The sequence below is a fragment of the Pelodiscus sinensis genome, chromosome 1 (assembly GCF_052426305.1).
Source record: "Pelodiscus sinensis isolate ZL-2025 chromosome 1, ASM5242630v1, whole genome shotgun sequence".
In the NCBI taxonomy this organism is placed as follows: domain Eukaryota; kingdom Metazoa; phylum Chordata; order Testudines; family Trionychidae; genus Pelodiscus; species Pelodiscus sinensis.
Genome location: NC_143052.1, coordinates 196,586,268 through 196,604,018, shown reverse-complemented (window position 1 = coordinate 196,604,018; position 17,751 = coordinate 196,586,268). Strand labels below are relative to the sequence as shown.

The following is a 17,751-nucleotide window of genomic DNA, read 5'->3' as shown; positions in this document are numbered from 1 at the left end:
TTACGGAATCTTGTATTTCAGAAAATTTGCACATATCTGAAAACCAAATGCTAAGCTTATTAGTGTTAGAAACATAGAGGTCTCTTTGCCAGCTATTCATGCAACACAGCTGTTCAATTTTAGTTCAATGCTTAATTGTAAACATTAATCTGTGACCAAACCTAACTGTATAATGTGCTCCATTTCATCTGTTTTGGGAGACAATCAGCTTCAGACTTGGTGAGCATGTGGATGAAAGCAGCATGATTTTAAGGTGACTCTAGCTTAGTAACCTTTCCTTGATTGAATTAATTGATTTGTAAAATAACTATTCCCTTGGAAGCTCTTAGTAAGATGTCCCAATGCTGGCTACTGGAGTTGGCTGCGTTCTCCTTCTGGAGATGAGACAACAAAGACAGAAAAAAAAAAAGCCATAGCCCAGATACTATACAGAAACAAATCGGAAAATTCTTAGTAGTGTACTGAACAATTTGCACAGTGTACATTAGAAGTGGGCCTGTATACTTTAGTCCCATATTCTTATTTTTTTGATCATGAGTGTGTGCTAACGAAGAAGTCTGACACTAGGTGGCAGCTGTAGGAAGTACAGATTGAAAACAGCAAAAACAAAAGAACGTGTTAAATACTACATATTCAAGGTGCCTAAAAATGACAGTCAGGAGAAAACATTGCAAGAAGGATGTATGCAACTGTTTAGTATAACTAGAGGCCCATATTCTTCTTTAAAAGGGATTCATAGTTATCAAAAAATGGAGTGACTAATTTTCCATATTTCTGAAATAAAAACCCTGTAACTAGTGTGTCTTGAAATAAAGATTCTTTAACACTTCTTTTTAAGAAAGGGTTTTCCACTCCTCTACATATAAGAAGAAGGGTGTTTTGCAAGTTAATTGAATATATGGGAAAACAATGAAAATTATGTACAGAGTGCTGTAAAATTCACCAAAAGGAAGAAAAATATTTCTTCCCTTTTTATCCCACCATCACCAGTGTTAATAATCTTAGGGATTACCGTAAAATCTCGAGTATAATGCACACCTATATATAATGCGCATTTGCCTTTTCAAGGTCAAAATTCTTGAATAAATTAAACTCTTATCTATAATGCGCACCCCTATTATACTCGAGATTTTAAGCTATGCATAGGAAGGAAGGGGCTCGTGCCTGCCGCTGGGCCCCCAGCCCAGCTGAGCTCGTGCGTGCTGAGCTCGCACCTACTGGGGGAGCCTTCCCCACCCAGTTGCCAGCGCGCCGAGCTCGTGCCTGCCGGGGGAGCATCCCCGCTTAGTTGCTGGCTCGCCGAGCTTGCGCCTGCCCCCCCCCAGCTCATGCCTGCCGAGGGTGAGTTTAAAACTTTTTAAAAAAAACCTCCTATGGATAACGTGCACCCCGACTTTGCCGTTAAAAAACGGAAAAAAGTTTGCACTATATTCGCAACTTTACAGTACTTGCAACAACAGTAAATTCAAAAAATTCAAACAAAAATGTTATTTTTAGAGTTGACATCTTTTTAGCTTTCAGGGTATTGTTAAATGGCTGATGTTAATTCCTACAAGGGAGAACAGGATCCTCTAAAATATCCCTGCTGGTTACAAGAAGGTCCAGGAATCTTTCAAGTTTGTTTTCTGAAATTCCATGAACCACGATACCCAAGTCTTCAGTCAGCAGAGTTGCTGTGTAGCCCTGAAACCTGTACACTATTGTCAAATGAATATAACAGGGGCTCCGCAACCCCGGAAACACAACTCTCAGGGTATGTCTACACTACAGCGCTAATTCGAACTAACTTAGTTCGAATTAGTTAATTGGAACTAAGCTAATTCGAACGCGTCTAGAACTAAAAACTAGTTCGAATTAGCGTTTTGCTAATTCGAACTAGCATGTCCACATTAAGTGGACCCTGAACAGGGCTTAAGGATGGCCGGAAGCAGTGCCGGCAGGGCATCAGAGGAGGACTTAGAGCGTGGAGATGCTGTCTCAGGCTAGCCGAGGGCTGTGCTTAAAGGGTCCCGACCCCCACCCCGGACAGACAGTTCTCAGGGGTGCCCCGCTTGAAAAGCAGTCCTGGCTTGGAGTGCCCTGAGTGCCCACACTGGGCACATCACAGCACTCGGCCATCAGCCCGGCTGCACTTGACGCAGGCTGCCATCTGGGGAGAGCGGGCAATTGGGGGGCTGCAGGAGAGCTTCCACCCCCAGAAGCCCGCAGAGCCAGCCCAGTCTTCCCCATCGGGGGCGCGTACCCCATTCCTCCCTCACCTCCTTCCACTTACCCTTCCCTAGCCCCCCTTTTCTTGATGTACAAAATAAAGGACAATTGTGTTCAAAAATGGAATCTGTCTTTATTGAACAAAACTGGGGGAGACTGGGAAAAGGAGGTGGGAGAGGGGAAGAGAGAGGCTGGGAGAGGGGAGGGCAACTACAATGATCAGGGGTTGGGAACAGGTCCCATATGAAGAGAGGCTAAAGAGACTGGGACTTCTCAGCTTAGAAAAGAGGAGACGGAGGGGGGACAAGATAGAGGTCTCTAAAAGCAGGAGTTGGGTGGAGAGGGTGCATACAGAAAAGTTCTTCATTAGTTCCCATAAAGAAGGACTAGAGGACACCAAAGGAAAGGAATGGGTAGCAGGCTTCAAACTAGTAACAGAAAGTTCTTCTTCACAAAGCAAAGAGTCAACCTGTGGAACTCCTTGCTGCAGGAGGCTGTGAAGGCTAGAACTAGAACAGAGTTTAAAGGGAAGTGAGATCAAGTCATGGAGGTTGGGTCCATGGAGTGGTATTAGCCAGGGGGTAGGAGTGGTGTCCCTGCCCAAGGTTTGTGGAAGGCTGGAGAGGGATGGCACGAGACAAATGGCTTGGTCACTGTCTTCGGTCCATCCCCTCCAGGGTCCCTAGGGTTGGCCGCTGTCGGCAGACAGGCTACTGGGCTAGATGGACCTTTGGTCTGACCCAGGACGGCCATTGTAAGCTCAGGGCTCAGGGTCGGGGGTCTCAGTGGACCCCCTTGATTTTCATGCACACCTGCTCCTGGGTGGCCAGGCTGGCAGCTCTCCTGCCCTAGATGGCCACTTTCCTGTGCCTAGTGCGGAGATCGTGGACGAGGTCCACGATGTCCGCACTAGCCCAGGCGGGTGCCCGCCTCTTGCGGTCCCGGGCAAGCTCCCGGGAGCCGCCAGCCTGGTCCCGGGAAGAGGGGAAGGGCTGGGGGGCATCGGGTGGCTGGCTCGATCCGTGCCAGGTGCAGGGTCTGCTGGCTGGGTGCTGGCAGGCTTGCACCTGGCATGGGCACCGTAGCCAGCCCGTGCCCCTTTAAGGGGTCCAGGGCCGGGAGGGGGGCATAGAGTTTCCCTGGTGTTGGCCAGAGTGGCCACCAGGGAAAGCTGGGGAGGGCTAGCCTCCCACTAGTTCGAATTAAGGGTCTACACAGCCCTTAATTTGAACTAGCTAGTTCGAACTAGGCTTAATCCTCGTAAAATGAGGTTTACCTAGTTCGAACTAAGCGCTCCGCTAGTTCGAATTAAATTCGAACTAGCGGAGCGCTAGTGTAGCGCCTATTAAAGTTAGTTCGAACTAACGTCCGTTAGTTCGAACTAACTTTGTAGTGTAGACATACCCTCAGTTACTATTTGCATCCTCTGTTCAAAATAGCAGACATCAGCTATTTTAGCATTATTTTTAGGTAATGAAATACAGGACACCTGTAATGAGATCCTACTTTTAACTGCAAAACTATTTTAAAATGTAGGCTGACACTTAAAATATATTTACATTTTAAAGAGGTAAACTACACTGACAGGTTGGTTAAAGAAAGTTTACATTGAAGACAAGTAGCTTGGCACGTGGACTCATACACTGAAAGCATGTTCCAACTTTCATTAAAGGCACTGGTAAACTGGAGTTAACTAAACCCAAAGTTTGGGAAGACCTCTATACTAAAGCCCAGTGGAAATCCAGAAATTCAACTCTTATTCTCACATGTATTGTTTTAAGTATTTTTCTTTAGTCATCCTTACATTATTTTCCTCTGGAATGTTCAGATTGGAGTAGGCATCATTTATGTGCATGTTTGAGAAACTGTCTATATTTTCCACAGTGCTACCACACATTACGTCTACACTGGCACCCTTTTCCGGAAATGCTTAAAACAGAACGGTTTTCCGTTATAAGTATTTCCGGAAAAAGCACTTTTCCTGGAAAAGCATCCGTGGCCAATGTAGACGCGCTTTTCCGCAAAAGAGCCCCGATCGTCATTTTTGCGATCGGGGCTTTTTTGCGGAAAAGACTACTGTGCTGTCTACACTGGCCCTTTTCCAGAACAGTTTTTCCAGAAAAGGACTTTTGCCTGAACGAGAGCAGCATAGTTTTTCCGGAAAAACACTGACAATTTTACAGTAGACTGTCATTGCTCTTCCGGAAAAGCAAGCGGCCAGTGTAGACAGCTGGCAAGTTATTCCGGAAAAGCGGCTGCTTTTCCGGAATAAGTGGCCCAGTGTAGACACAGCCTACATGTTTGAGGCTAGGCAAGTCACCCAAATTTATCTGTGCCTCACGTCTCCAGTGGGGATAATACACTTGCCTACCCGTCACTGGGTGTTGTGAAGAAACACTTAGAAATTTCACTGTTAGGGGAGTACCAACCTAGCTAGCTATATAGGCCACAATCCCCTTGAGAAGATTCAGCAATGAGATTTAAGGGCGGGCCTAGGATTGAAAGCAAAGTCTGATAACTGAACAAGTTGGCAGATGATACCAAACTGTTTAGGATAGTCAAGACAGAAGCAGACTGTGAGGGACACTCCAAGAAGATCTCACCAAACTGAGTGATTGGGCAACAAAATGGCAAATGAAATTTAATGTGGATAAGTGTAAAGTAATGCACATCGGGAAAAATAACCCCAACTATACGTACAGTATGATGGGGGCTAATTTGGCTACGACAAATCAGGAAAGAGATCTTGGGAGTTATCGTGGACAGTTCTCTGAAAACTTCCACACAGTGTGCAGCGGCGGTCAAAAAGGCAAATAGGATGCTAGGAATTATTAGGAAAGGGATAGAAAATAAGACCCAGAATATCTTACTGCCCCTGTATAAAACTATGGTACGCCCACATCTTGAATACTGTGTACAGATGTGGTCTCCTCACCTCAAAAAATATATTTTGGCCTTGGAAAGGGTTCAGAAAAGGGCAACTAAAATGATTAGGGGTTTGGAACGGGTCCCATATGAGGAAAGGTTAAAGCGACTGGGACTTTTCAGTTTAGAAAAGAGGAGACTGAGGGGGGATATGATAGAGGTATATAAAATCATGAGTGGTGTGGAGAGGGCCGATAAAGAAAAGTTATTTATTAGTTCCCTAAATAGAAGAACTAGAGGACACCAAATGAAATTAATGGGTAGCAGGTTTAAAACTAATAAAAGAAAGTTCTTCTTCACACAGCGTGTAGTCAACCTGTGGAACTCCTTGCCAGAGGAGGCTGTGAAGGCTAGGACTATAATAGAGTTTAAAGAGAAGCTAGATAATTTCATGGAGGTTAGGTCCATAAAAGGCTATTAGGCAGGGGATAAAATGGTGTCCTTAGCCTCTGTCTGTCAGAGGCTGGAGAGGGATGGCAGGAGACAAATCGCTTGATCATTGTCTTCGGTCCACCCTCTCTGGGGCACCTGGTGCTGGCCACTGTTGGCAGACAGGATACTGGGCTAGATGGACCTTTGGTCTGACCCAGTACGGCCGTTCTTATGTTCTTAAATTAGCCAGTCAGAGCAAGCTTCCCCCTCGGGCACCTGAGCCAAGGGCAAGAAGCATGAGCAAGAGGGATCCAACTGCAAAAGGACAGTTAAAGTCTAAACCAAGTCATGCCTTTGTCTCTGCTGGTCCTCTACTGAGGATTAACAAACCAAATCCAATCCAATAGCATAACAGATTAAATGTACAATTATATTCTTGCTGCATGCTCATAATTCCTATTACCCAATGGAATCTTATTCAAACATTACCAAAATAGACCCTACCCAAGGCATTTATTCAAGTCTGAAGAAATATATTTTTTCACCTTTCATGTTGCAGGAGATCCATTGCCTGTAAAGGATTTTATCTGGAAAGAAATCACTGTTTCTAGGTTCTTTAGGATATTTATTTTACACTCCTCCCACAGCCCATTGCTGTGGGTGGACAGATCACATTTTCGTGACTGAAGAATTAGATTTCTAGTATTTCTCAGATACTGAACATTTAGCTCTTCAGTCAGGAAAATGTAATCAACAGTATTTTAGATGCTTGCATATAGCAGTTCTTGGAATTCTTAGTAATTATGTGATCATTGTAATCGAATACCTTATGTTTTACTGATGAAAAATGTAGAGAGCCATCACACTGCCCAACTTTATCACTTAAGTACCTCAGTGAGGCACAGTGATTATACCTTTAAGGTATACCTCTTCAGGTTGGAGTTGTGGTATTTAAACTTACTTTGCTTGTCCTGAAAAGTGTTTTTTACCTCTGTTGACCTCTACTCAATGGTTCCTATTATAATGGTCATGTGGACAGACACCTTCAGCCACTAACTTATTTACTTCCAATATGCACACGATAGCACCTCAATTCTGGGTATTGCAAAGAAAGCAAACAGACCCCAGATGCTACCACAAAAATAAAAATTCACTCCAGAATACAAAATCCACAGAAATGACAGTTTATTGGCACTTGACTAACAGATCAAATGTTTAACCATCCATATTTATATTAACAGTAAGGTTGCAAATGTACACAAATTAATGGGAAAAAAATTCCTGCCTGCAATAAAAGTTATATATGGGAAATGAGAATAAAAGGAACAAGGGTGTACAAAGCTTTAAGCTTTGATAAAAATAAAAGCTTTTACAGCCTGATATTTTAAATACAATGTTAAACAGTCCTCCCCCCCCCCCCCCCCGAGGATTCATTTTGTGCTTCTGAGTTCATCTAAAATCATTAAGAATTACAAACCATCAGAAAAGTTTGACAAGTACAAAGTTGACCAGATTTATAAAAAACTGGGGGGGAGAGAGATCCCCATTACAAAATACTGTCCTTTTTAATCTTAGCCACATTAACTTCACCATTCTGTTTCCTCAATTCTGAATATGGTTGGCAGCTGCAGATTTGAAATAAAATTAAGTGACAACTTGATTAGAATCCACTTTTTGTTTAAATCCATCTCTTTGTGCTAGAATTGTGTTTGCACAGTAATTATCTCAGATGTTGAATTTATTTCTCCTTTTATTTATCTTCAATGTTTACTGGAATTTCCATTACTGAAATGTTCTGGGTTATTTAATTAATTTAATTGAGAAATTGCATTGACTGTATTTTGGGTTTTCTTAGAAACTTGTCCTTAATGAAACTCCAGGTACACTGAAGAAAATGGAATATTTACTACACATGCATATTTACAAGACATTCCATCAATATAATGGTACACAGTATGCATTAAATCCAGGAGCCCCAATGAGCAATCATATCACTACAATATTCATTAAACAGTGACTGTCATTTTAACCCACACCATTTAGCATCTGTGGGTCATAGTAACTTGGCCAAGCACTGGGTCACAGGATCCAGAACCAGTAAAGAGGGGTGAGATAACTTGAAGATGTTTGCAGAAAGATAAGAATAATAACCATTTTGTTTGAACCTCTGATACCCAGTATCTCTATATACACCAGTGACTGTTGCATCTACATCCTTAAGGAATACTGAATTCCAAACATAATGTATTAAAATCCATGCACATACAGATGCTATTATGCGTATTCCACAAAAGACTTCTTACCCACAGTACAAGATAACAAGCACAACATATTATTGAATAGTCTTTGTTAACGCCTACTCACCACTGCCTTCTCAGAATAAGTCGTTTCTTCAATACGAGAATCTCGTTTTTATATATTAGTAATATACCGAAGAGCAAATATTCATAGTTCTCAGATGTATACTCCCTCGTTCTTTATTGAGCAGCCAGATCAATAAAAAAATGCAACCTACTGAAATTCAGTTCTTCATTTTGACTGAGTAGTAGCATTCAAAAAGTAGAAGTAAATGATTTTCTAAAGCGCTCTCATGTCAATACCACAAGTTGCGGACCGGCATTGATTTAATCTAATAGTAAGAGACATTTAACATTGAGCACCATCCTTAATTTACAATTGTACAAGCATTTTAAGGAAATCCTAAATGAACTGGTTTCTCAGAAGGTACAGTTTCATTCTAGTTGCTGTTGATACTATTTTGCAAAGACAGCAGGCACCAAAGACTGGTAAAAAGATATGGATCTATCTATCTTTCTAGATAGATTTTACATATTTACTATGCTGGCTGAAGTACGCATCTGCTAGTTTTGATATGACATAAGATGATGATATAGGCTTCCTGTGCCTATTGATACCCAGAAGTAAATGGAGGGAAATTAAGTGAACAGCTGTGTCCAGACACTACACTGTGCTTTAACACTGAGGTCCAATGCAGAGGCCTAGTGAAAATCCTTTTTTGTATAGGCACGTCTTCCAGAAAATACCTACTGCACCAGACTGCAGAATAATTCCCTCCACACATCATAATTTGTCAGAAGAAATGAATAGTCTATTACAGCAATTTACTTCATTCTTAACTGAAGTCATAAGAGTAAAAAAACTAAATTAAAAAAAAAAACACAATCAAATCACCGGATAACCATAGAATACCTGAATATTCCATGCAGAATAAAAACATACCAAAAATAAAACCTGTAGAAAGAATTCTTCTGGTTCTACCTTAAAGAAAAAGCTATGAGCTGCTTGCACTATAAAGCTCTACCTTGTATTTAAAGGCACCAAGGTTTTCAGAGAAATGTGTATCCTAAACAAAATGCACTACTCTGTTTTAACTCACTTTAATTTGCTGAATGAAGTTTAGACTATATTAAAGTCTGACCTCTGCTCAAATGTAGTGATACCAATTGTTAGAGGGGAAATAAAGATTGTTTTGAAACTTTTGCCATTTTTTGAGAAAGAAGACAGAAGCTGAACATTAACACACAAGAGACTTCTCAAATATGATAGCCTTATTTCAGTTGTAGTAGGTAAAAGAGAGAATGTGGAGAAGCCAACTGTGCCACAGTGATAGTGAAGTACAAGTCTGACTTGGCACTTGTTTTACAATATTTGTGTGGTTTGTATATAAGTAGCTGATTGGCTGATCAATGCCAAGAGTTTATGTATGAAATGATCATCTCAGCAGCTACTTTATTTCTAATCCATGTGGATAAGTTTTGCTGCCATCTGTAAGGCCAAGAGGTTCATTAAAACAGAGACTAAGTTTTCATGTCAGAAGTCAGGCCAAACCAGAATGCCAGCGATCAGAGAGTTACTTGAGGAACAAATCTGTAAATACACTGACAGCTGCCTAGTAAGTTGTTTTCTTTTTTCAAATCCTGAACTGCTGTAGACAGTCAAGGAGCTTGAAGAATAAGTTTTCTTAATCAGTCTCGAAAAACTGACTCTAGCAGTCCTTTAAATAGCAAGTCCTGTGAGAACGCCATGGGGAGACCACACCTTTCAGAAACGTAGGTAGAGTCTCATTTTAATCCCTTCCCCAAAACAAGTATAACAAGGTACCTCACAAGGCACAGCTGAAGAGGTGGTAAAGCAGCAGTGTCACAATCAGAACCTCTTATATACAGTTCAGAGAAATTTAAAATAAAAAACCCCAGAGAAGTCCAAAATACCTCCTGAGAAAGCTCTGGTTTACTGAAATATCCTGTACAAAAAGTAGGCCACTCCGAGCTGACTTAAAAGAAGTCCATTGCGGTTGGTCTCTTCTTAGCTGGTGTTACAAAGGATTTCTTCAGCTGGGGCTCTCCTGTGGGTGCACCAGGTGACTTCAGCACCCCATGGGGAGGCTTTTGTTCAGGGTTGAAAGCCACCCGGGAGGCTCCTTCTGGGCTCACTAAAATACTTTTGTCTGTCTTTTTAAATTCTGTCAATAAAAGTTAAAGAACAAAGTGATTAGAGACCCAGCCGATGAGAGATTTAGGCACTCCTCCAGTTCCCTGATTGCTCTGGCACCCGAATGGGTACCAAGGAAATCTGCCATCCATGCACGAGATCCAGGCTGTTACCAAAACTCAGAGTTTGAAGAGGAAAATCACAGAAATGTAGGACTGGGCAGGACTTCAATAGGAGATCTAGTCCAATCCTGCCTCAGTGCAGGGAATTACATATTACCTAGACTATCCACAACAGGTATTTGTCATTGGTAGTTTTTAACAACAGGTTTGACAGAGTTTACAACCTCCCCGAGTAATTTGTTCCCGTGCTTACCTACCCTTACTGTTAGGAAATTGTTCCTAATGTTTAACCTAGGTCACCCCTGCTGCAATGTAAGCCAATAACTTCTTGTCCCGACCTCAGTGAATCAGGAGAACAATTTATTACTCTTCTCTTTAAAAAAAATTCAAGTCCCTCCTCAGTCTCCTCTGCTCCAGACTAAATAAACCCAGTTTGTTCAATCTTTCCTCGTAGGTCATGTTTTCTAGAATATAAGAAATTTTTGTTGCTTTTCTCTGGACTGTCTCCAATATGTCCACATCATTCCTGAAGCATGGAGTCCAAAACTGGACACAGTACTCCAGTTGAGGTCTTCATAGTGCTGAGAGGAGTGGAAGAATTACTTCTTATGTCTTGCTTACATCATTCCTGTTAACATAACCCAGAATTATCTTTATTTTTTTTCCTGCAACAGTTTTTATATTTCTGCGGTACTCCCTCCTAATTTCCCATTTTGTATTTGTGCAGTTGATTACTCCTTCCTAAGTTTTGTACTTTGCATTTGATCCTTATTGAATTTCATCCTTTTTCTCCAATTTGTTAAGATAATTTTGAATTCGAACCCCGTCCTCCAAAGTACTTACAACCACTCCCAACTTGGTATTTTCCACAAACTTTATAAGTGTCATCTCTGTGTTTTGTAAGTGTCATCTAAATAATTTATGAGGCTATAGACTAGAACCAGACACAGGATAGATCGATGTGCGACCCCACTTGATCTGCCCTTCCAACTTGACTGTGAGCTATTGAAAACTACTCTTTAAGAATGGATTTCCAACCAGTTATCCACTGACCTTACAGTAGGTTTGTGTAGGTTATATTTCCTTATTTTATAAGGCCATATATAGCATCAAAAAGCCTCACTCAAGTCAACATACATCACTTCTATTACTTCCAAATTACAGAGAAGCCAACAAGCTTTTATGAAAAAAGATGTTTGTGACAAATCTACGTTCACTGTTACTCGCTTTGTATTTTCCCTTTTTCACGCCTATGAGATTTCTTCCATCCTCCATAAATTCTTAAAGATAACTGCTTATGGCTCAGATCTCGTTAGCCAGTTCTAGGATGTGTTTCATCAGTCCTTGAAGACATCTACTTTGTCTAAATTCTTAACTTGATTTTTCCCTATTTTGTCAGATCCTGCCCCATTTATACCGATTTTCACTATGTCAGTCATCTGATCACTGGTAAATCGGTGAAAATATGAAAGACTCTTATAAAGCGGTCCACAGAACGAAACAGATTTGAAACCACTCTGCCATAGCATTACTGAATCTAGTGGATTCTATTCATTAGGGATCAGTGCAGCTTCATGGAGTCAAGATAATCTCCGAGCCAGAAGCTTCTAGATTTTAGTCTGTCCCCCAGATCATAACTTGGGTACATAAACAATAGAATCCTAAGGCCGGAAGAGACCTCAGGAGGTCGAGTTCAGCCCACTGCCGAAAGCAGGACCAACCCCAACTAAATCATCCCAGCCAGCGCTTTGTCAAGCCGAGACTTAAAAACCTCTAGAGATGGAGATTCCACCACTTCCCTAGGTAACCCATTCCAGTGCTTCACCACCCTCCTAGTGAAATAGTTTTTCCTAATATCCAACTTAGACCTCCCCCAATGTAAGCTGAGACCATTGCTCCTTGTTCTACCATCTGTCACTACTGAGAACAGCCTCACTCCATCCTCTCTGGAACCTCCCTTCAGGAAGTTGAAGGCTGCTATCAAATCCCTCCTCACTCTTTTCTTCTGCAGACTAAATAAGCTCAAATCCCTCAGCCTTTCATGTAGGTCATGTGCTCCAGCCCCCTAATCATTTTGGTTGCCTTCTGCTGGACCCTCTACAAAGTTGACAAAAAGACACACTCTGGAAGCAGAGTCTGACAGGTTCTGTATCCTCGTCTACATACTGTTTTGTAGTTCTAGCCTCCCCTGCCCCTGTCTTTCAACACTGCCCTACTGCACACCAGAAGATATACGTATGTTGCAGGTTCGCAGACACATAGACTCACCAGCAGTCATGTTCTTATTCAATCCAAAGGTGACTTTTTTGGAGCTGGAGCCCTGCAGCTTGTTTAACTACAGAATAAAATGAAGATAGAAAATAAAGGTTGATTTGAGGCAACATTAAGTTCTGTTTCCCTGCTGGAGCTCTGCCGAGTCCTAATTTCTTCCCAGTTATAGATTACTCCCACCCTCAAAGACCCATGCATAGCAGCTTTTGTGCTGGAGAAAAAGGAATGATATTGCTTTAGATTGACTAGATAGCTCACCAATAGTCGACTGTCCTTCCTCCCAGGTATTAAGTACACTGGCCCCACCACCACTCTTAGCCCATCAAGCTAAGAGGGTGTTACAAAGCATAAATTTTAACAGGGTTCAGAAAAGTTGAGAAAAAGTTTAAGAGGGTTATATGAAAACAGGTAGGACGCCTTAGAAGACCTCTTCTGTTACAAGCCTCCATGAAAGGAAAGAGCTGCAAAACTTAAGAGACCATCTGTAAGAGCAGCAAGCCCAGCTCTCTCTCCCCAGCCTCTGGGAGGTTGGGCCAGGCCGTAGCTACCCCTCCCCAAGTGAGGCCATAGCTGAGGGAAAGGCTGAGGGACGCAGAGTGATGCATGATGTCACTGTGTCATCCCTCAGGAAAAGGAGGGAGAGGGAGAGATGGACAAATAAAATGGACATATAAAAATCCCATGGAAATCACAATCTGCTGAGGAGCTCCAGGCCAGTTTTCATCTAGGTCAGGGGTCCCAAACTTTTACCCAGTCTGAACCAATTTTCCTCTAATTGTTTCCAGCCATGTGCACAATAATTTTTTACATGCACGGAGACATATGTGAATATGAAACACAAAACCTAGCTCTGGGCGCTTTGGTAATCAGCTGGGTAGCACTGGACTCTCTCCTGAGCAGTCACACAGGCACTCAGCTTACCAGGAACACTGCTGAGAATTTGCCAGGAGCCTCGGGGCCACATCTAGTTTGCACAAGGCAGAGCAGACAACAGTTGTCTTCAGTGTCACAGATGCTGCTCACGGAGACAACAGATCCCAGCAAAACTGGATGAAGACACTGGTGTGATCCACATGGAGTATCATGGGTTGGGACCCACATCTGGACAAACTGCCTTCTGTTTTTAGATACAGGCAGCTGTCAGCCACATCCTGGAGTTCCATGAGCCATATTAAGCACCCCGCTAATTTTGGCAGACCAAATCAGGGTCACTTTACCTGCATTGAGGCTCTGGTTGAAGAGATGCTTCCTTTGGCTTTCCTGAAGAAAACTGGCTTTGGCAAAGTTGTTTTTTCAAATTTCACAAAGTCATTCTCTGTCTTGGCCTTCTTTTTCTTTATTAAAGTGAGAGTGCCACCAACCTCCTGTGAGGTGGGGAAAAATAAAACAAACATTGACTCAGCGTGGAAAAGAGCGGCAGCTAACTGAGAAATACATGCTATGGGTTAGTGCAAGCCATTCACTAGTGGTGGCCACAATTAAAGAATGGTAACTTATTATGAATGAATGCTAGTTGGCAGTCATTTGTTAGTCCCCTGGTTAACATTTGCCCTCATTACAAAAATGTCAAGTTTGCATGATGGGAAATCTGTGTTCAAGAAAGATCCGCACTGGAATAGGAAGACTGTTGCATGGCGAAAGGAGGTGCATTGGGGGAATTCTGAAAGGTGATGGGAACTTGGAAGACACTTGTTTGAACTTTCAGGGTCCAGATAATGCCACCCCATTCAGGAGCACAAGGTTTCCCTACTCTCTTCTATGTCCATCGGGGAGCTCTGAAGCTTTCCCCTTTCCCTCTGCCCCAGTAGGGCAAGGATTACATGGGACTGGTTCTGTGTCTGTTTAACTCTGTTCCTGCATTGAAAAGAGTGTGGACAGGCTGCTACTGAGTAATATAAAGATCTAGAGAACATGACCTATGAGGGAAGGCTGAAGGAATTTGGTTTGCTTAGTTTATAAAAGAGAAGATTGAGGGGGGACATGATAGCAGTTTTCAGGTATCTAAAAGGGTGTCATAAGGAGGAGGGAGAAAACTTGTTCATCTTGGCCTCTGAGGACAGAACAAGAAGCAATGGGCTTAAACTGCAGCAACGGAGGTTTAGATTGGACATTAGGAAAAAGTTCCTAACTGTCAGGGTGGTCAAACACTGGAATAAATTGCCAGGGAGGTTGTGGAATCCCCATCTCTGGAGATATTTAAGAGTAGGTTTAATAAATGTCTATCAGGGATGGTCTAGACAGTATTTGGTCCTGCCATGAGGGCAGGGGACTGGACTTGATGACCTCTCGAGATCCCTTCCAGTCCTAATATTCTACGATTCTATAAGCACACTTTGCTCTCTAAGGAATGACTATGTTAAGAAACCTAGGAGACCAAGAAAGTTACCAAGAATGAAACAAAGTCTCTTGCAGAACCTGGCAACTAAGTGGCTGCCCTCTCCTCACGGACAAATTGAGTCATGTTAGTTCAGATTTTTTTTTAAAAGAGCAAAAATAAAAAAGGGGGTAAGAGAATAAAAGGGGACCCTTTTCAGGGTAATCTTAATCTTAACACCACTGGGACCAGAATACAATTATGCTCCACTTAAAAAAAAGAGCATAAGTCTTAGTTTCCCAATTCTGGACATTTCTGGTTTTGCCCTTTCCTATTGTTTTACAATGTACACAGCTTCTTCCCCTTCCCAAAATTTTTCACACTTGGGAAACCAAGAAACAAAACATCTCCAACTCCATTCTCTTGAGGGCAGGACAATTTTTAGTTCAGGTTAGTTTTATGGGACATCATTTTTCAGATGCAACTAAGCTCCGTCTTCAAAGACAGAGAACCGAGAACGAGATATTACACCATTTAAAATAAAAGATGTACAAAGATAGATTCCTCTCTTTTTACATCATAAAGGAGAGAAGCAGTATTTAACTTTGCACTAGACAGATTTAGAGATCCAATATTTTGAAAACTCTATAATGGCAGAAATGTGTGATTTGTGATTTGGAAATGCCAATTTCCCATACTCTCATGAAGCCCTCGTTCTTTGAATACTATTTGACTGCAAAACATAACTCTTTAAAAAATGTTCACAGTATTATGTATAAAAATCTATAGAACCTTTCTAACAGCATAATATATGAGTTACTAGTCTTCCAAGGAGTATACTGTTGGATCTTGTCGATACACAAATGTGCACAGGTTTAACTAAAGATGTGTTTTTAAGCTTGTTTAAACTGGTGTGTAACCAAAGGTATTTAAGCAGTCTGATTTCTAAGGTAGAGGAACAAAGAACAAAACCTTTTCTTAGACTGTGTACAAAGGTTTCCTTAAAACCTTGTGAAAGACAAAATGAGCAATGCAAAGTGCAAAACTAGGATTAAAATATTTGGAAAAACATCTGTAAACGAAAATGAAAATATATAGCTAGTAAATATTCACTAGTTTTCACTAAGGAAAACTCAGAGACTATTTCAAGGGGAAAATAGACACAACACTTCTGGAATCCTGGCAAAGTCAGAATCTGCAAAATATTTTTGGATGCTAAATGCTTTGTAAATTCAGACTGCCTCCACTTACACCTCACGCCCCTAGAAGGACATGGAGGACAAAAACCAAAATGGCCATTTATTGTTGCAAGGAATTCTTATTGCTGCATCAGAGATGGCTTTCTGATGCAGAACAAATTGAGCACAGTGTTGGATGCAATGCCCCTTTACAAGGATTTGGCCCATTCATTCACACAAGTAGTCATGGAAGCACCATGAGCAATGGAAGTGACTCTGATCCATGACATTCCTGGGTGGTGAAAGAGGGAAAAATAGGAACATGGGACTCTCCCACTCCTTTAATTCCTTTTCACAAGGGGAAATTAATGCCCTCTCAGACTACTTAGCTCAAACAAGCCTCACGAGCAAAAGAGAATTAGGCCTCTCTGCTTACGCTCTTTTTGCTTTTCTTGCATGCAGCCTCAAGAACTCCCTTCACTTCCACAGAGTTTATCACCTCTTTGATCTTCCTCTTCTTTTTCAGGGATGCTGGTTTCTGGTTTGAGACCTTGAGTCCTTCTGAACTGCCCAACTTAGGTTTTTTCTTCAATTTCACTTTTTGGATAGGTGTGGATTCAGAGTCCCCTTCTCCTTTAAGGCTATTCTGCAAGCTTTCTCCTTCTGACTGCAGAGTAGCCTGTTCAGATAAGCCACTTCCATTGAATAAGACAGTCCCTATTTTCTGTTTCTTTTTCACCATCTTGGTAGTAGTCAGAGGGGCACAGTCACTGCCATCCTGCAGGGCACTGGCATTAGTTGGTCCATTCTGGGATACAGGATTTACAGGAACCTTCTGTAGTTTTGTATTCTTTTTCTTGAGCTGTGTCCTTTTATTCTGTATTATGTGGGTCAGAGCATCCTGAGCACAGTTGTCACCACCTCCTCCACTGCCGGTTGCTCCAATTCCAGTCTCCGTTGGCTCTCTGTCCAGAGATTTGGTTTTTCTTTTTCTCTTATTAGTTTCTGACGCTCTGCCCTTGTTGGGTTCAACGGCATCACATACCCCTTGCTCACTCCTTCCGTCAGCTGTGCTGGAGTTTGCAATTTGACAGTCCCTCTTCTTCCGCCTCTTCCTCTTCTTCTGGCGTCCTGGTGCATCATTTCCCTCTGCACTCGGTGCCTCTTTTCCATCCTTCTCTGCGAGACAAAATCAGAAGCAGAAAATTTAACACAAATATGAAATGAAGGGACAACTGCAACAGTCCAGGTGCTTTCATTATGCCCCTAAAACTTATCTTCATGTACAGCCACCGATTCCATATCATTTTCCCCCCAGGCCTATTCATGCTTTGCTTGCCTTTTTTCCTTTGTTATTGCTGGGTTGCCAGCAGTTTCCCATGAATAGTCTATTATGGGCAATAATATCTCTGCCCCATCAAAGTACTCTTTCTTGGAGGCCTTCCTGCCAGTAAACCCATTAAAAGGCAGCTCATGTGTCAGATGACTGGTACATTTTCAGATAAGAACATGAAGCCTGTAGTAATGTAAATGCAAACCCTGATGGGAGAAACAGCTGTGAAGCCTCCTAGATAGCTTATCTCCATTCCTCTCCTGTAGACATTCCCCCAATTGCTAATGTTCTAATACAGTGTTTCTCAACATTTCTTTTATAAAGTATCCCTTAAAAAAATTATAAGTACCCTCAGTACCTACAGTTTTCAGACACACAAATTTCTTTTCTACCATTGCAACACATGTGTTTAAACAACTTAACTGTAGCCAGGCGGGTGATGAAATTTTTGGGTGTAAGAAGTACAAAAATAATAAAGTGCTGTAACACTTAAAACAAAAATTCAGTTTCCTCCAAATTTCAGTTGTGCTGACATCCCCCGCCCCCCCCGACTTCTCGAGTACCCCTGAGGGTACT

At 41.9% G+C, this 17,751-nt stretch overlaps 1 protein-coding gene across 4 annotated transcripts in view; it reads right to left on the bottom strand.

Moving 5' to 3' along the window:
• Nucleotides 1-6,673: 6,673 nt before the first annotated feature.
• RRP1B (ribosomal RNA processing 1B) overlaps nt 6,674-17,751 on the bottom strand; it is a 31,384-nt gene continuing 20,306 nt past the window's right edge. For 2 of the 4 annotated variants that reach the window (XM_006137883.5, XM_075912498.2), the window contains exons 13-16: nt 16,279-17,021; nt 13,568-13,714; nt 12,348-12,414; nt 6,674-9,988 (exon numbers count right to left, since the gene is read on the bottom strand). In XM_006137883.5, the coding sequence (XP_006137945.3) occupies nt 9,801-9,988; nt 12,348-12,414; nt 13,568-13,714; nt 16,279-17,021 (1,145 nt within the window). In that variant the 3' untranslated portion in view covers nt 6,674-9,800. Of the gene's footprint in view, nt 9,989-10,426; nt 10,708-12,347; nt 12,415-13,567; nt 13,715-16,278; nt 17,022-17,751 lie in introns of those variants that run through there. The other 2 variants (XM_014581005.4, XM_014581006.4) reach the window with 2 other exon arrangements.